The 20,496-nt window shown below is 34.5% G+C and overlaps 2 protein-coding genes across 2 annotated transcripts in view; one reads left to right on the plus strand and one right to left on the minus strand.

The window, feature by feature from the left end:
- LOC150095730 (P2X purinoceptor 4-like) overlaps positions 1–3,692 on the minus strand; it is a 173,643-nt gene extending 169,951 nt beyond the window's left edge. Inside the window, exon 1 of the mRNA XM_090410355.1 lies at positions 3,598–3,692. The gene's annotated coding sequence lies outside the window, so the exon portion shown is untranslated. The remainder of the gene's footprint in view (positions 1–3,597) is intronic.
- Positions 1–20,496, plus strand: part of LOC150095731 (organic cation transporter protein-like) — a 65,492-nt gene that overhangs the window by 18,719 nt on the left and 26,277 nt on the right. Inside the window, exons 2-6 of the mRNA XM_090409775.1 lie at positions 8,892–9,313; positions 12,717–12,820; positions 13,837–13,991; positions 14,139–14,307; positions 16,428–16,575. Of these exons, the coding sequence (XP_090265901.1) occupies positions 8,921–9,313; positions 12,717–12,820; positions 13,837–13,991; positions 14,139–14,307; positions 16,428–16,575 (969 nt within the window). The 5' untranslated portion in view covers positions 8,892–8,920. The remainder of the gene's footprint in view (positions 1–8,891; positions 9,314–12,716; positions 12,821–13,836; positions 13,992–14,138; positions 14,308–16,427; positions 16,576–20,496) is intronic.

Consider the following 20,496-nt stretch of genomic DNA (forward strand, 5'->3'; position numbering starts at 1 on the left):
AAATTAAGTGTTTATTTGCTTAACGTGCTTTCCGGCTTTTCAGTGGCTGAAAGCAGCTAGCAGATCTTGGTCCGTTGTGTGATGTGACACACGCATGTCACCATTGACAAGCTGTTCTTTGTGGTATAGAATTCTTAAGAAAAACATCTGTCAACTAATGCACCCCTCAATAATTTTTAACTCAAATTTAACTTTTTCGAATGTTCTTTCTTTGTAGACATCCTGACATCACTCAAGTGGGCGCCATCGATCTTAAAGGAGCGACCATATATAACCTCTATAATTCGACTATAAAGCATCTGTAATTGTTTTCTGTTATAGTAGATGTATTAATTTATTTAAAATGACTAGTTTATCAGGCTCGTCGGTCTATACACGTAAGAGACGTTAAACATACAGAAGATTAAATATAGCATTACAAAGGATAAACAATCTTCACAAATATCTTCCGACAAAACAATTAGAGTTCATGTGTAATATCAAATGCGAGCGTCATTCGGTTGATCTGGCTGACACGTTGCTGTCACATCCCATCTCTGCCAAGTCAAACGTGAAAAGCAGAGCACCTGTAGTGGAAGCATTATCTCTGGCTTCTTACTACGCAGTGGGGGTGAATATAAAATATAAGACATTTGGTGTCCTGCCAAATGACATTGTTTTTCTTTCTGGTTGAGTGGGTGACTTCTGATTTACGTGTGCTCTTTTTCTGAGTACGTTAATGCTCACTCATTCATATTTTCTAGGGTAGTATAGAGGCAATCAGCGTATAACACGGTTAGAAACTGGGCAGACCTCGCATAACGTGATATTTCATGAGATTTTGTGCACCAGAATTAGGAACCTAATTCTGGTGTTATACCAGATCACCGAATCTCGTACAATGCATACAATCTTGTACACCAGTGCTTCCCAAACTTCTGGATGTCAGGGCCCCCTTTGCAAAAATTAAAATATTTCACGGCCCCCCTCGAAACAAAATCGTAATAGAGATATATTATTATAATATTTATTGTATTTATATTCAATACAAAACATACACAGCGAATATTGCAAAAATCAAATGCTTATATTACATTTTTTGCCTCTTACCGTTTGGTTCTGAAGACGATGCGGGCTGTTCTGGTAAAATATGAAATACTATCCTTTTTTTTTTTTTTGAGTATGTTTCTGCTTCTTCTGATTGTTCGCGGGATTTTTTTTCTATTTTTTATCAGCCACTTATCCATCTCAGGGTTAAATTTTTTAAAGTAGAATATATCAAATAATATCACCACTTACCGATACTGGCACACCACAGACTGATAACATGAAATTAGTGAATATTACCTGAATAAGGGAATCCCCGGACCAGGAACATTTTTCTCTTTTGTGACTTTTCTCCCTTTAAGGTAATTCAGCCTAACGCGAAACAGACAGCAAAGGCAGGTTATTAAAACATGCATATGATTGGTGCGGTATTAACAAAAGATCGCGCAACCGAAAGATGAAAGCATAGCTGACAATTGAGTTGAAATGCTAACTCTCTTCAACCGAATTCCATATGTGAAACTGCCATAACATTCATTATATATATATATATATTACTTAGTTTTAATACTTTTACGAATTTTAACACGTTCGGTTGAATTTTATTGCTGCTTGCGAAATCGAACTCACATCTAATTAATAACAATAGTTTTTAGTTAGATACTGTGTCTGCCCATGCAACATATGGTTTTCTTTCAGTCTATAGCATAGTTTCTGTATGAGGGGACATGTGATTCATTAATTAGTGTTTTTATCCCAGTTGTCTCTAATGGCACTATTTGTTGAGAAATATATTACACAGGCTCCTCATAAGTTATTCACTGGCATAATAAAAGTACTTGTTTTTATTGCCTCTTCAGTATAGTGGCTGTTAGGGAGGGGTGTTGTTTACCACTGCAAGCGAGTTCTATCTCCCCACATGAACTTGTTTAAGCTTTTTTTCATGTGTGAAGTATATGCGAAACTTTTATTGGTAACAGAAAACTAGCTCGGGTGATAGTGATAATATAAAACGAGTTTTGATATGTATATAAAGTCAATATCAACAGTTCTTGATATTAAAATATAAAAAATAAAAAAGAAATAATAAATAATAAAAGTTAAATACGTTTCTTTTAAAATAAAAAAATTTACTTAGTCTTAAAACTAAGTAAATTTGAAATAATGAAAAACATTTTAAATTTGTTTTCATTATTTCACGGCCCCCCTCAACAAAACCTATGGCCCCCAAGGGGGCCGCGGCCCACAGTTTGGGAAGCGCTGTTGTACACCGAAGCCACCTCATGCAGGGCTGTACTTACACTTTTCCAGAGGCGGGTGGAGACCCGAGGCGCTAGAGTGCTCCGGGGTATCCCCTCTAATTTTTTTGGGCCACATTAAATCAGCCCTAATATTTCGGGCCATCGCTAAGCCTCGTGCGCCTATCAATAAGTACGGCCCTGGCCTCATGTGCCGTTCGAAGAAGCCGGTTTACAAAATATAGTGTACCTGTGGGCGTTTATCATGTAGAACAAAGAGGCCCGTTCCAGTGAAATCCGTGTGGAAAGAAAGCACATAAATCCATTTATTTCAATAACCGGACAAAAATCCAAAATGGCTTGCATCAAAAATAATTAGTTCACCCACGCATTGCTTCGGCCGATTAGCAAAGGCGGCATGTTGCTAACACCGTCTATAAACGAATGCAGCGTCGTATGAACATAATTGAAAAGCTTCGTAGGAGCGGACGTCGTAAATTGAAGCGTCGTAAGACAGGGTATTACTATAGCTTCCGATAGCAAGTAGAATTTATATTAACTAAGAGAAACGAAAGCTTACGTATTACTTTTCAAATCCCATCTCTGTTAAGTTAAAATGTTTTATAAGAACGGGACCTTGCCTTGTTTGTATAATGACGCTTCCGCGAATCAACCAATGAGCAATTTGCGTGAACTGTGTTTACTAGATCGTTTATCGCTGGATCTCTCTGAGTTGTGGTATTTCACTGTAATTTATAAACTGTTTATAATTTTATTTTATTTTATTTTATTATTGTTAATAATGGCAGATAAAATTCAAAGTAAGGGGGCCGTTGCTTCTAATTAAAATAAGACGACCTATTACGTTACATATTAAGATTAAAATTCTTAAATTCTTAGTGACGATGGCGTATCGAACACCGAGATCGGCTAAATCTACCTATCACTATTGTTCTTACAGTTGTTAAAAACAGATAAATTGAAAAGCGATACGCTTGTTAAAACTAAAGTGTAAACCTGACAATCTTATTGGCGAATATATATATATATATATATATATATATATATATACACACATATATATATATATATATATATAAAAAAAAAACTTTTAATGGTGTACATAGATATATTGATGACCAAACTGGTTGGAGTGTTCCCTTAAGCCAAGCTATTCTGAATAACTGCGAAAATTATTCTAACTTTTTCATTTGCTTTAGGTAAATTGATACTTTATTTAAACTATTTACACACACACACACACACAGAATAAAAATGCATATATATTATCATTTATTGAAAGTGTAAACGTTAAATTAAGAAATTTACTTACAAACGAAAAATCAATAATAGAATCCTGTTTTTTCTCCTTTTGTTGATTGACGAGTGATGCTTCCTACACTGAACTTTGAAACATTACAACTGCTATCCGAGGTATAATAATTCCATGTGCATTAAATACCATCGAAAAATTGAATTTTCTTATACAAATATCCAAAATTGTTAACTGCCTTTATCGTTCAACACAAAATCAACTTACTAACGTCAAAGCCGAACTCCATTTACGCACTTAGCAAAAGTTTCATAAAATATGTACGCCAGGTGGGCTCTAATAACCTCGTTCTCGGTGACAAACTAAAATGTGGATTAATTAACTGAAATATTGTTTTCCTGGAGATCGCTCCAGGAAAACAGTTAGGGCTGTTTGTGTAGTTTAATATACATTTCAGTTCAACAAACTGATGTGCACGAAGGAATTGATAGGGAATACTCCAAAGTGAAAATTTTGAAATACTAAGAAGATCATAACACCAAATTTTATTAAAAGTCCTTGAAAATTTTATTAAAATTCATAAACACCAAATTTAATAGCTGGTTACTTGCAAATCGTACCTAAATCCCAACTTAAGAGAAGGATTAAATTGAACTAAAACTGTCGGGAACACAAACAGGTTAAGAAGCATTGAAAAAACCAAATGGTAAATCTCAGCATAGAAATGCAACAGTCCTTTTGCAAATGGCGTACTGGACACTCAATGATGAATCTTTGGATTCCATGGAGATACCCGTGAATAATAATAATAATAATAATAATAATAATAATAACTACTTAGCTAGATTGTTGAAGATAGTCCCTCGAAATAGACTTCTTCATACATTCTCCAAAAAATACAATCTTTCGCTAATTCTAAAATAACTTTTTTAAGATACCTTAACATATCTTAAAATTTACTTTAATTGAAAATTTGCTGTAAAGTTTTGTAAAGTGTAACTGCCGAACTAAAAATGACTTTATATGGAAAATTTCAAGGACTATTTCATAATATTTACATTAATGTTTAAAAAATTGGGACATCAGGAAGTGTGTAGAGGAAAGTACGACATTATTTATGAGTAACCCTTACGTGCCGTTATGGCCATAAGTCTGGAGCATGCATGGTTTAGCCGGGACAAGGGACGCATTTCTGCTCCACTTGGAAATCTGTTGCTTGTTTAGCTTGCACCAAAACAATCAACACTGTGAGTTGTCTGTAACCTTGGATGTGTACTTTGTCATGCTTTTCCGGATTAATATTTTTTTGCCGGGAAGAAACCTGTCGCCATTGCATGAGACTGATTAACTTACCAATAATCGAAAGCCGTTGTAAAAGTTTCTCTCTACTCTGATGAAAATTGAGCCAATTTCTTTATAAGCAAAGTCCCACTGTATCTACCAACTTTATTTCTTTCGGAAAATATAATTTAAATGCAGCCATGACCAATTTCAAGTCTGAATAGCTCATTCCAGAAATCGTCACATTTACGACTGGAAATTCTGGGAGAGTCGTATCAAATATCTTGATTTCTGACAGGAGCATTGTGCTGTTGAAATTATAAATCTCTTTGGAAATATATTATAAACATATATAAACAGTGATATAAATTATATATATATATAACAATGATTCAATACCAGAAAAACATTCAAACATGAATCTAGTCCCACTATACTTCACAGTTGTGAAATTTAAGTCCTGGTAAGAATGTAGATTCAACCTCTTTCATCCTATAGAAATATTACGAGAAATCTCTCAAATTTATTACTGAAGCCTGTATTCTCATATCATGTGGTCATGCTAAGAAGTGATCTTGCAAACAGTCGCTTGGCCTTTAATAACCAGCATCCTCTTCTCGAGAATCTGGGAATGATTCGACTTTACATTAAGATCTATTACTATTCTAGGTGATGGATATAAACTGAAAAGTTCAAGTGGAGGGATTCAGACTTATATACACCTATATACCTTTTGATGGATTATGTGCGCAATCTTTTTTGATGTCATGGTACTAAGTTGGGAAGAATGCTGGATCTTACATTGATGTTCATTGTCTTTAAAGAAGATTTTAAAGGGTCACTACCTGTCAGAAGGAAGAAGATTTGTGGCTGTTTAGAATCCAGGTAGGTAATTACTTTTTACACAAGTTGTGACCAAATCAGTAAGTAGAAACTGTTGCTTCTCCAGAATTGAATGACACAGAGCATAGATGATTGAAAAATTTCCTTAGAGAACCATGCTTATTTCAGAGTAGGCTTTCGGATTTATCTTTAGATAAAAGAGAGAGAGAGAGAGAATATTTAATGAATTTCTATACTATGATTATTGTTATCTTTTAGCATCAGCAAAGAAATATCCTATTTATTACGGAAACACGTCTCACAATAAATTCCGTGAGATGAATCCAAAGGTTAAATGGATCCACGAATGGATGAAGATTGTCTTAACAGTGGTTCTAATTCTTTTGTAAACTGTCCAGCATATTGCTGTCACACGCTTAAATATCCCGAATGATTTTCATTTGAATTTGGTATCCTGAAGAGTTGGGTGATGCTGCTTTGAATTACGGCCGAAACAACAAAGGTTATGAGACTAGTGTTGGTTTAATAATTGTGTGTGTGCTCTGGCTGGTTTGCTTACTTTGGGGAAATAAAAAAAAAACTGAGTTTCTCCGTTTCTCCACACTCAGGAGATTTTGAAAAGATATCGGATATAATCAGGCCACAGATTATACTCAATTCAGGGGCGAATGCTGGTCTTAAAATTCACCCTTGCATTTGTTATCATTCAGAGAATGAGAGGTGTGATTGAAGTTTGATTTGCGAAATAATGAATTACTGACCATTTAAAACTATGTACAGGTAACCCTCGTATAACGCGGATGTTAGGTTGCGCAGAAATGCCGAGTTATATAAATCGCGTTATGCTAGTCTCAGATCACATAGAAAAAGTAGGGTTATGTTCCGAAATCGTTTTTTTTTTTAATTATATAAACAACAATGACATATCAAACAAAAAAAAAATATTTTTATTTAATTCAGGTAATTCATGTAAGTCAAGAAAACATATAAACTATAAAACAAATACATAGTATAAAATTATAAAAAATTATAAATTGTACTTAAACTTCATTGCACATAATGCATAAATGTTTTAGGCAAAATAAAAATAAGTACATATTTTAATCTTTCATAGCACGAGGATCTGAGGATTGGTTAATAAACACTGGTTTTGTCATGTAATCACCTGATCCATTACTACACAACAGTAGAGTAATTCTATATTTGGAAACTTTGAATCCAGGAGCTGATCTTTCATTTTTCGAAATATAGGTGCGTTTAGACTTTTTTCCAATATAACCTGGATTCATCTGCATTGAACACCTGGTCTGCACTATAAATGTTTATAAACTTTGAGAGCTTTTTGTTTAATAAGATTTCCATCCATATGAATTTTCTTTTGAGGTGCAATCTTCTTCTTCTACGCGTTATTCCCGCTTCCTATGCAGGGTCCGCGTGTTACTTAGATGCGACTTCTTGTTAGTACTACTCCCAATCGACCCGTCGCCTGGTCTGCCGCTGGGGGGATATATTTTTGACTGTAGAGGCGTATGTTCTTTTGAGGTGCAATCTTCTATCAAAATCATTAGAGTTTCTCCATTTTTCCATTAGAATATCGAGTACACGAGCAACGCGCTTTGTATTTATCGTTGACCCAGCAATAAACACTTTCTCGGATTTTATGTTCATTTTGTTTGATTGTTCGAATTGTTGATTCCTTTAAATTCAAAGTCCCTGCAAAAACTGGTTTTTCTCCATTTTTCAACCGATCCAAATTTTGAATATTTTTCTTCGAGAGAAATTAATTTTGTTTTCAATGTTGGTTTCTCCCTTTCGTTGCAGTTTGTGGCCATTACTATAAAAATAATTTTTTACGCAAAAAAGCAAGCATTACATATTGTATGTAACTCACCAGAAAATAAAGTGCTCAGCTTGAGATGAACACACTTATGATTTTTAATGCACTTTTGGCAGAAACATGACAATTTTCACCAATAAACGTTTTATAATGTCAGAATGCCACAAGAGAAGCTCCCTCAGCAGGCCCTCTTTGCCAAGCCAGAGGGTGGGAGGCCACGTGGAAGGGCAAAAACTCGCTGGATAGATTATATCCAAAACCTTGGGTGAACACGTTTGGGAATCCCACCAGAACACCTGAACTTGGTGGCAGAGGATCGTGACCATTGGAAGTTCCTCTTGCAGCTGCTGTCCCTATAATCCAATTAGGAAAGGTGGGCCTTGAAGATGTATGTATGTATGTAAACGTTTTATACGGTAAACAATTGAGGTACATGCGTTAAAGGATATTTCACGTAATATAAATTCGCTACTTATAATTACATGCGGGATACAGGCAGACACAAATTTAACGAAGATAAAATTTGATTTTTAAGTCGAGCGGTGAAAAACATATGAAAAGATTTAATACAATTGTAGACCGTGCTTTTATCGGAACCGTGTTATATAAGTACCGCGTTCAACAAGGGTTACTACAATTTTAGACCGCGTTGTATAAGTACTGCTTTATACGAGGGTTACCTGTATTTAGAAATTTATGTATATTTAACCATACAAATACAACATTTGTTTTACAAATGATATTCTGTCTTTTTCAATTTAGCTACTTGAATACAAATTCTACCCTTCGGTTCTTCTTTATGAACTGGTCAATAACATCGTCATAAAAAGTTGGTTGTAACTTAATTTTGCTGGCTGAAGCTCACTAGTTAGAGCTACTTTGACTGCGTATGGCCCGTGTTTAAGCAACAGGGCGAGATGACGTGGAGGGAGCGGAAATGGCTATGCGCGCGCATGAAATCACAGTGCTGAAGCGAGGACCTGGATGCTCCCACAACAGAGCAAGCCAAGGTAGCTTTGACTACACGAGCAAGCATCGACCTTCGATACGCAACGCAAAGCTCAATTATTGCCACGCAAGCTTAAGACGTCTTCCGTCTACAAAAATAAAAGCCTAAATGGAATGCTAATACATGCATGCATTTATTAACAAATAAATATTACTTCTTTCTCAATTAATGAGAAAGCATGGAGAATTCGCCACTGGTTCAATATACCTACAATATACCTATGATTCCATGTTATCTATAAAATCCTGCTGAGTCAGACCTTCTTGTCGTGCAACCTGATCATAAAGTAACATTGCCATGACCTATACAATATTAGCATTATTAGTGTTTGTTCTCGTGTCGAATTAAATTGCACTTCATATTAATAATATGTTCTTTTAATAGGGTTAAGAAATCCGGAAACTCTTCACCTGATGACCGAAATAGAGGATAATAATAAAATTAGGGACATAGCAGACGTGGTGGGTCAATTTGGACCATGGCAAAGGTCAATATTTATCATTGTATTTTTCGTGGGGTGGCCTTCTGCATGGCATAACTTAGTTATGCCCTTTCATGCCCCTGCTATCGATCACTGGTGTGCTCGGCCTTTGGATTATCTCAATCTATCAGTCGATGAGTGGAAGAATATTTCCATTCCCAGAGTTTTCAAGGATGGCAAGAGTTCGTATGACCATTGTTCTATGTACAAACTTGATGCTAATATGTCTTCAATTCCCATGGGGAGGAACCACAGCTTGGAGACTGTGATGTGCAATGAATGGGAGTACGACAATTCCTTCTTCACTAGAACCATAACGGATCAGGTAAGTTTTAAAAGCTTAAGTCAGATGTAATATCTACTCCTTCCTTCACCTTTTTGGGGAAGACAAATTTGCACTGTCTACTCTTCTAATCTTTTTTGGGAAGATACAAATTTGCACCACAAGATCTCATGACGTGCAATAGAGGATATCATACTGTCTCACACATATAAAGTACATACAAGAGAATTTTTAGCTGAATTTTTAATTTTATAAATTCAAAGTTTATAAATTAATTTATAAAATTATTGTAAATGTGTTACTTTTGGCAGAGAAGATTTCTCTTGGTCATGTTTATAAGAGATTCTTTGTACTTGTTTTATATTCTAATGGTTCTCTAAACAGAAATGATACTATAAACAATTCTTTCTACATTTTATTTCAACAACCCTTTTGCTATTCAACACACAGCATAATGATTTTTATTGTCCGTTATGAGCTGAAGATTCCCCATGAGTTTTGCTCATGTGAATAATTAAAGATGATTCGAATGCTATTAGCACTGTTAGTATTGTTATGATAGTTATGATGTCTATATTTGCTCTAAGTACAGATGTTTATCTTTTCTCCCTGCTGATTACGAAAGAATAAGTAAATCTAAATTAAATTATATAATCAGTGATGAATGTGTTAGTAAGAAAAAATAAACGCGTGTAGCTAAACGACGTATGCACTTAAGAATCTGCCCAGCAGTGCATAATTTAATTTATTGTTTGTGACAAATGCATTAATCTTCAGATCCATTCATTTTCACTTAATCTTTTTTATATCTTGAAAAGAACCAAGTTGAGGTTCTTTTGCATAAATAAACTGCTGGTATAAAAGAAAATTCTGCCTAAATGGATTCTTTCTTTCTTATGCTCTGTGTTTCAAGTTTATTGCAGGAACCTTTTTGTTTATAATAAACATGCTGAGTTTCAAGCCAAACACACATAACTCTCATAAACACAGAAACTCTGGCAGTATTCAGATTTTCGTCATACTGTAAATACTTGAAAATTGATCCTGACCAGGAATAAGGTCAGGCAGAGAATCTAAAACCGTCTGCGTAACACCGATTCGAAGAAACAAAGGTCAATAACCGTTGTGTGGGCTACTGCCAAAGGGAGGGGGAAAATGTTTTCCTTGTTCTTTTCTTTCTCCTCGAGTATCTCATTCTATCTTCAAAACTTGACAATCGCTTTTGAGGTCCTTTTTTAAACATAAGATTATGCAAATTACTTATTACTTTTGAAATATTTGAAAATGTCATAAATAGTACCTCAAGATTTGACAGTTCAAATTAATTATTAATATTATATATGCTTGCGATAATTTTAAACGTTTTCTTGTTGAAAATTAATTACATTTTCAGTTAAGAATTAAGACGTAATTAAAGGTTTCATATAAATGCCAACTGCAAACAGCAGGGAAAACACGTAAAAGAATTAAAATAATGAAATTTTCAATTGTATTCTACGAAGTCATGCAATGGTGACTCAAAATGACCAACTTTTCGCCTTATTTTTCTAAATTATTTTAAGAAAATTATTGTAAAAACTGCAGTCTATGACTTCTTTTTTTTTAAGTTTGGAGATACCTTTGTGAAAATAATAACAAATCTAAAGCTTTTGTGTCCGAGTATTAATATTTATAAATCAATTCTGGAAAACATAACATTCTTGGTATGAAATTTTCGATTCAAGAAGGTAGTTGAAGACATTGATGCCGTAGCTAAATTCTTCAACATCAGTTGTCAGGCAACCTTAACGTACCAATTAAAAATAAGAAAGCGGTAATTTTTCTGCCATTTTTTTGGGGCGAGTTTTGTGCGAGAGTGATTTGTTGGATCAAATTCATCATTATTTTTCAAATAATGATGAATTTGTGCAAACGCAAACGATATAGCCGATATACGCCGTTGGCAACTTTTTTCGGCTGAAAGGAAATAGGCACAAGATTGTCTAGCGTTTATATTCGGTTGTATTTATATGTGAAACCAAAATTCAAAATCAATTTTAGTGCAATAAACAAAAGACGTGTCACAGACGTCTTTGCATCTTAAGGGGTTAATACAATTACTGTTCAGTGGGGAAAATACAATAGTTCTTTTATGTTGTGCATGAGTGCACAAATTGTACAGTTTGTAGATATTTTTTTTAATTGTAAGTGAAATAGAGAGAGAAGCCGTTTTCGATAGAATGCGCTGCCTCAACACCAGTGGCGGCTCGTGGCTTGAAATCGTGGGGGTGCTGCAACTTTCGAAATATACATACACATTGTAAATACAGTGTTTGGATAAAATATCAAAACTATAGTAAAAATTTTAAAAAAAATTAAACATGAAAAATTATTGTTTATTATCGATAAAATTATACAGTTTAGTATAATTCAAAATTACTTAAAAATAAAATCCATTATCATAACCCCAATAATGTTCTAAAATAAAAACTAGAACAAATGTTATGTCTTTAATTGTAATGTCCAAATATTTAAAGAGACGGAGTAAACTCGATAAGCACTACGAACGCTCTACTACTGGCGCAAACTGCATATAAACAACAGTGGAACTGCGCGACGGATAGTGCCGCATTACCCTAATAGCTGACATCTAACTATGACGTGCATATGCTTGCGCGCGTAGCAAAATGACACTGTGGTAAACACAGTGCCGCTAGCGTCCTTCGCCCTCCTAAGTGCTACAAGATGGATTTTTATTATTTTTTATACAAAATAAGAGAATTGTATAGGATTGTTGATGATAAAATTAAAGATTACAAGCAAATATAAATACATTAATAAATATATTTATATATCGAGAAAAAATGGGGGTGCTGCAGTTTCGCACTGCCTATGCACGAGCCGCCCCTGCAAACAACTGACATCTGATCTGATAAATATATATCAGATAAGATATCAGTTTATCTGACGTCTGATCTGATAATCTCATAGTTCATATCAGAACTCGTGGGTTAGGATTTATCTTTGAATAAACGAAATTGACAACTAAAGTTTGAACACTGAATAAAACCAATACTTTCTTGAACATAATTAGTTGCGTTTAAAAAAGCATCAAAAATAAGGAGTAATATTTTAAAATAATTTCAGTAGTAGTGTGCAAGCATCAAAACAACCACTTATCTGTGATTGCTTCCTTTTTATTTGGGGGGGGGGGGGGACATTGACTTTCTTGCTTAGAAACTTGTAGTCATACTAGTATTTGTCTTAAATTTAAAAATTTCACTTATTTCCGATTTAAGGCGATAGTAACACATTAGGCATATCTATGAAGATGAAACTATGGTACAATATTCATATATAAATAAGAGTCAACAGTACTAAAAGTAAACTTGTTAATATGCCTATTCAGGTAGGTTTTTCTCCCTTTTTAAGTGAAGCAATTATATGAGATTAACTTTTCTTTCAGTGGAACTTGGTATGTTCTCGTGCCTGGCTGGTGTCGTTGAGCCAGTCGGTATACATGGGTGGCTATTTTACTGCCATGTTAATCCTGGGATATCTGGCTGACAGGTAAACATAAAAATATATATTTTCTTTTTTTATATATATTTTTCATTCGCAATCCCACATGTTAATAAACCTCTGGTCCTCTCTAAGGTTGGATCAGATACATACGCAGAACAAGGACGGTATTTGTCAAATAAATAAAAAGTTATAAATGTAAATTTTCGTTTCTGGAAAATACCGATAGATGGATCTCTTGTGTTGACAAAGTTAGCAAGAAGAAGCAAAACCAATTGATTCATTTACACTGACAGTGTGCAATGAAGGATTGATTCATAATAACAAAAAAACCAGTTCTTTATTTATGTCATTAATAAGGAAGTTTTATTTATTATTACGATTTTATATATTTTGGTGTCATGGAAGTTTCCATGACACCAAAATATATAAAAAATGTCATTCTAAAAAAAAAAAATGATTGAAAATAACATTTTGAAAAAATTAAGGAAATTTCTTCGAAATGTCATTTTCGATTTTTATTTTTTATTTCAAACAACATTTTTTTTGTAAACATTTTTACTTTTGAAAGCTTTTTTTAAACAAATCTTTTTTGAAAATCAAAGATATACACAATTACCCTAAACGTATCCGTAGCGTATCCGCTCTGCAGCCAAACGGCTGCGGGTTCGAACTCCCGTCGTGGGCATGGATGTTTGTGATTGTTTGTAGTAATATTGGTGGTGGTGGGTGGTAGATGGCGTTGTTGTAGTTGCAGTTAGTAGGTGGGTTGAGTTGGTGGAGACAGAGTTGTAGAGCAGTGCCCTCCCTCGACGATTGTTTGTAGAAATATTGGTGGTGGTGGGTGGTAGATGGCGTTGTTGTAGTTGCAGTTAGTAGGTGGGTTGAGTTGGTGGAGACAGAGTTGTAGAGCAGTGCCCTCCCTCGACGAGTCTATGGACTCCCTGGAGGTGTCAAATAATAATGATAATCTTTTAAAAAAGGACTTTTGAAAAAAAAAAACACCATTTTGATCCAGTTTTACAAGAAGCATTTAACTGATTTTTTTTATTATTATTCTGCAGATTCGGAAGACGTCCAGTTATCCTGTTTTCAGCATTTGGCTTCTTTATGTCAGGAATAGTGGTCATCTTCATGCCTAATTTCATCGCATATGCCATCTGTCGCTTTGTGACAGCAATGTGTAGATCAGGATTGTACGTTACATGTTTTATATTGTGTGAGTTAACAAAAATAAAAAAATAAATAAAATAATCATTTAAACAATTATTACTACCAAGTTCTCTGGCTTGTGTCGTAGTTTGCAATTCTTTACCAGTCCTCTCATGAGATCACTGTTTTAAGAATTTTTATTTTATCATTTCAGTAATGGAAGTGGTCGGTCCAAAGTATCGTCCAATATTAGGCCTAGCACGCGAGTTTGGCTGGGCAACAGGCTACATAACACTACCTGGAATCGCCTATGGTTTAAGAAATTGGGTGTACATTCAGCTAGCAATTTCCATCCCTGTGGCTGCTCTGTTCTGCATGTATTGGTAAGAATTGAAATGAATAAATAATATGTTCCACTTATTTGGATTATAAGTGGAATATTTTACAATATATTAATATATTAATATTAGCTAGCAAAGAATTGAAAAAGAAAACATTAAACGCAAATGCTTATGGGACAGTTGCAGTCCTAGCTTTGATTGGCCAATAAGCAAGCTTTACAATGTGTAATGATTGCTTGTAGCTTTTTAAGCGCATCGATAGGTGTTTTGCTGATATTCAAAAAAAGTAAACGCTCATTAGATATCTTCGTGACTAATTTCAACACAACCCAACGGCTTGGACATTGAAAGGCGTCTTTACTCTAACCAGGAGATCAACTCTGTATTAATCTATTAGGATAGATTGATAGAAAATAAATAAAAGAAAAAAAAAGTGAAAAGCCACATAGTCGAAATTTAAAATAATGAGATTGATATTTTTATCTAGCAACTGTTGATATTTTTGGCATTTAATTTTCTCATTTTATTAATTTTTATTTATTTTCTTTATGTTTTTCTTTTCTTTTCAAAACTTGTAATTTCAGCACTAAAATAAAGAAACAAATTTTATTTTGAAAAATGGGAGAAAATACAGGTTAGCTACTGATCTAAGCATTCAAATACCTTTCTTAACAGATGATAGAATTAATATAGACTTGATTCTTGATTAAGTCTTTATTTACTTAAGTACTACAATATGTTATTATTATAACGGTACTGTTTAAATGTAATCACTGTCAGATAGTACAAATATGATAGGAGCCGTTTTGGCGCTTTCTCTTAAAAAAATAATAAAAAATGGAAAAAAAAAACACTTTACCTTGTCAAGTCAATCTGCTCATGAAATGTTAACAGCGACTAAACCAGACGACGAACCATAGAATACCAGACCCAATTATATCAGTAGTTCTGATTGATTCTACTCGTTTTTTTTTTTTCGGAAATCCAAAGGAAAGAAAGAAAAAAAAAACTGTTATTTTATAGAGCTGATTGCCCATTAAGTTATTTTTTAGGCGGAAGTAAAGAGCGATTTGCGGTTTTTGCGTTAAAAATTTAAATCTGCGCCATCTGTTGGAAGAATTCCGGCAATAATAGTAAATATATATTATTATTATTATTATTATTATTATTATTATTATTATTATTATATGACACCTCTAGGATATTCATAAATAATTGCTGAGATAATGCTTTATTTGTAGGCATTTTTGTGTAATACAGGTTATTTTATACTCTCCGTAAAATTATCTGAAATATAATATGGTCATAAAAAATCAGTTTTTTTTTTCTATGCGATATTTTAGTGTTTTGAAGTAAAAAAAAAAAAAAACAGTAATATATTCCCTTCTTGACCTTAAAAAATCCGATAGTTTGCAGTCCTCACAGTTACCTCTTGCAATTCCATTTGTATATGTTTATAAAATTTTAGCATCCAAATTCGTAATTTCGAGAATAATTTTTTTTCTTCTTCTCTTCCCTCAAAATGGGTTGAGTCTCACATAGATAAATCCTTGTGGGAAGCTCTTTCATATGCGAACAGCTTTCAAAGTTCAATGCAATTCTAAGGGCTTTGTGTCATGTTAATCTTGGTCTTCCCCTGGGTCTTGTACCCTCCATATCGTCCTCAAATACAACATGAAGAAGTCTGCCCAGTTTTATTCTAACAGTGAGACTAAACCAACAGAGTTGATGCTTTTTAACTGCTAAGAATGGTTGAGTTAGAATAGAATCAGAGTTTACAATAAAATGAGTTCAGAGATTTCAGAATAAAGTCATTAAATTTTATGACTTGGTATATCTTTTGTTTACATTGGTTCTAATGTAAATAAAATTTCAGAGAATTGCAAGCAATTCTCTGAAATTCTCTCGCAATTCTCTGAATTGCAAGCAATTCTCTAATGTAATTCAATAATCGGATTGCTTGTAATTTTGGAATGACTTACAAGCAAATAATACAAATGACTCATATTTGTTATATTGAGTGCCTCACTTCGTTTAGAATTTTTTAAATGGGATTAAAATTATTTTTTTTTGTCTATTGTTTATCTTATGAAAGAATTTATGGAAAAGATGCATTTTTAATCAGTAAGTCCTCGTTCGGTAAATTAGATTTATTCTTTCAGGTTCATACCCGAATCTCCCAGATGGCTTCTTACCCAAGGCGAAGACCAAAAAGCAGAGAAAATTCTGAAGGAGGCAGCCAAGAAAAATAAAAAGAATGTCCCTCGCCTTTCGGAAGCTGTTCAAACGCTGATGGAGAGGATTAGAATGGTATGTATGCATCTGTAGATACATCACTTCCCTCAGGGATCATTCTTAAAAGATACCACAGTTAGAAGGGAGAGCAGTGATAAATGCAAATCTGAGCTGACATATATGCGATCTAACCGATTTCTTTTCTTTCTTTCTTTTTTTTTCATATTCCTGACAGGTTTGGACCTGCCCAGACAAACCCTATTCCGAGGTATAAATCGGCACAAAAGCTACCAAACACCTGAATTATTCCACAGTACGAGCTGCATATTTTTAGTAGTTCAAGTATGTTTTAAATGCAGTTATGCTGACATTTTCAATCCTGTATGGATTCTTGAGAGATTCTTGCTCAAGACCAGGCGACAGGTTTAAAAACCGACTCTTAGACAACTGAAACTTACACCGTTTATAATATCAATTCAAAGGTCTTAATGCATCAGCTAGAGTAGACATAACTCTAGTGCTAGCTACCATGGGACGTACATTGTCATATTAGCAGAAAAGCGACTCAAACAGCAAAACACATCCTCATTTGTAGTTTCAAGAATCCAGATCAGTAGCAGTCCGGTCACTAGTGACAGGATCAAGATGAAGATAAGATAAGGAATCGTGACGTGATTGGTTGTTCATTTAATGAAGTCAGTGTGTATGACGTCATGAGTTTGTAATGTTTGAAATTTCCCTGGGGACATGTGTGTGTGTGTGACGTCACGTTGTTTGTTTTGTTCGCGTATGGAATTATGGTTGATGATTAGAGATAAGAATTCGTGTCGTGATTGGTGGTGCACGTCTGACAAGATCAAGATAAGATAAGGAATCGTAACGTGAATGTTTTTTTGTTATCAGATGAAGATAAGTGACGTCATTTGTTAGTTGTAAATAAGTGATGTTATTTTTTTGAATGGAAAGGAAGATATATTAGTCGATAAGGAATCGTGTCATGATTGGTGGGACACTTCTGACAAGATCAAGATAAGATAAAGAATCGTGATGTGGATGTGTGTTATTATAGATTTTGGAATTTCCCTGGGCGCATGTGTGTGTGACGTCACGTTGTTTGTTTTGTTCGCGTATGGAATTATGGGTAATGATTACAGATAAGAATTCGTGTCGTGATTGGTGGTGGACTTTTGACAAGATCAAGATCAAGATAAGATAAGGAATCGTGACGTGAATGTTTTTTGTTATCAGATGAAGATAAGTGACGTCATTTGTTAGTTGTAAATAAGTGACGTTATTGTTTTGAATGGAAAGGAAGAAATATTAGTCGATAAGGAAGCGTGCCATGATTGGTGGAACACTTCTCACAAGATCAAGATAAGATAAGGAATCGTGACGTGGATGTGTGTTATTCTAGATTTTGGAATTTTTGGAATTTCGCTGGGGCCCTCGTCGGTCAGGTACATCACGTGGTGTGTTTGGTTCCCTTTAAGCATTGTGGGTGATATTTAGAGATAAGAATCGTTGCGTTATGTGTTTGGAAATTTCTGGGGAACATATGTCTCTCTGTGATATCACATGGTGTTTTGGTTTGGCTATGGAATTGTGGGCTATATTTTTGAGATAAGATATCTTGGAATTTTCCCAGGGTGACACACATCAGTCAATGCCATCATCTTTTGTGTTTGATTGTCTATAGATAGATGGGTGTACTAATTTTCCAATACATTTTGGAGCATTTCTTTCCTGTTAACGGGTGGGTATTCTTAGAGTAGAGTAGAGTCTAGTGGCGGCAGTGTTTCCAGCTTTTCTGAATAATTTAATTATATGCTGGTGTCCCTCAAACACTTTTTTTTCCATAGCTCATCCGTATTTTCTTCTATATTCATAATTTAATCAAATTCATATTTTATTCATAATTCATCCGAATATTTTGATTTGTCTGAAATTAAGATCTTAAAGTTCATTAAATAAATAAATAAATACATTTTGTGTGAATTCACTGTGATTTCCAAAGCGATCTTACTTAAATATGCATAACACATCAACGACACCATTTGTTCATTTAAGTTTACACATTTTATTGCACAGATATTATTTACAATATAATATGCAAAAATGGGAATTTACAGACATCACCACTGTCTGTGGTTTTTTTCTTGTCGTACCATTTCTTTGATGAGACATGAGCGATTGACTGACATTGATACTGCTTCCCATACTAAGATATAAATTTCACAACTCAATAACAAAAATAGCTCTAGTATAAATATACTCAGTTGATGTTTTCGTGATGGTTCTTGATTTTCACCCGCAAAGAAAAAAAAATCATTGATAGTGACGGAAAAGTTAGCAGATTACTATAATCCTAACACAGTAGTTAGTTTTGAAAGTATCAAAGCTTTACAGAAACATACAAATTTGCCACATGAAACCGTGAAAAGTTGGTTAGCAACACAACCTACTTATGTGAGACATAAACCCATTCGAAGACAGTTTAAACGCAATCAAATCATAGTCCCGACACTTTTACACACTTTCAATGTGATTTGGCAGATATGTCATCCCATGCAAAAGACAATGGGGGTATGTGTTTCCTTCATGTATGCACTGATTGTTTTTTCCCGATTTGCGTGGGTTCGAACACTGAAGAAGAAATCAGCAGACGCTGTTGTTAATGCTTTCGAGTCTATTTTTAAAGAGGAAGTGCCATGTTACATAAACACCGATCAAGAAAAAGAGTTTTGCAACAAGAAAGTTCGCGCATTGTTTAAGAACCATAATATTCATTTCTACACGACCAGGAGCAAAATGAAAGCAACCATTGCAAAAAGATTTATCAGAACATTGAAAACAAAGATCTACAAATGGATGACATATACTAAAAGTAAAAGTTATACGAAGGTTTTGCCGACCCTTGTACATACTTATAACCTCACACCACACCGCACTATCGGTATGGCTACTTCGCAAGTTAACCTTGACAACGAGGATCGTGTTTGGAAATATTTGTACGGAACCCAAGGGGAGACTACCAAACCAAAATTTCAACTAGGTGATAGTGTGGTTTTAAGTGATGGTATCCACAAATTTAGAAAATGGTATTGGGGTAACTGGTACGAGAATTGTTCACTATTGCTCAGGTTATTAATAGAAACCCTGTAGTATATAGAGTTCGCAGTCGGGACGGAGAGATAGCGGAGGGAACTTTCTATGAACCTCAACTGCAAAAGGCTGATATACCCAATGAACTTCCGGAAGACTTGTATCTAATTGAACAAGTATTTAAACACCGCAAACAGAAAGGAAAGTTTCAGTATTTTGTTAAGCGGCTCGGTTATCCCTCATCGTATAATTCTTGGGTTAGTAGCGAAGATGTTTTACTTAACCCTTCCCAGTAACGCCAGTATGAAAATGTTTCCTACAAACACGCAAACGAAATTTTAAGTGGAATTACCACACGTGATCCGACTTAAAGGTAAATGGGAAGTTGCTCTTGCCGAAATTCATCTTCCGGGAGAATTTAATAACATCAATTCCGGTTACGATAAGTTTCATATGATACATGCAGTTGGAGGAGGAGGAGGAGAAGGAGGAGGAGTCAACACTATCGACAACAACAACATTACAGGAAATGAAATTTTCGAAAAGTCTAAAGAAGGATTTTACAAAGTGTACAAGACTCCCCGTGGCAGTTACAATTCACCCTCTGAACCTCTGAACTTCTTCAAGCAGTGTTTGATGTGAGTTCTGTGATTACTGGAAAAAAGAACCCAAACAACACTATTTCTCTGACAGTCCCAAAAGATTACAACCTGTTGTTTCCTAAGGAGGCCTCGGATTTGGGCCTTCTACTGGATTTTAATCAGATTAGTGTTAAACTGAAAGGTACCATCACAGGGAAATATCCAGTTGATATAAAGAGGAGTGTAGCCGCATATTTTGTTTATTCTGATTTAATCCAAGAACATATAGTTGGTGATACATGTACACCATTGT

The sequence above is a fragment of the Typopeltis vanoorti genome, chromosome 20 (genome assembly GCF_054136105.1).
Source record: "Typopeltis vanoorti isolate ZY-2024b chromosome 20, IOZ_Tvanoo_1.0, whole genome shotgun sequence".
In the NCBI taxonomy this organism is placed as follows: domain Eukaryota; kingdom Metazoa; phylum Arthropoda; class Arachnida; order Uropygi; family Thelyphonidae; genus Typopeltis; species Typopeltis vanoorti.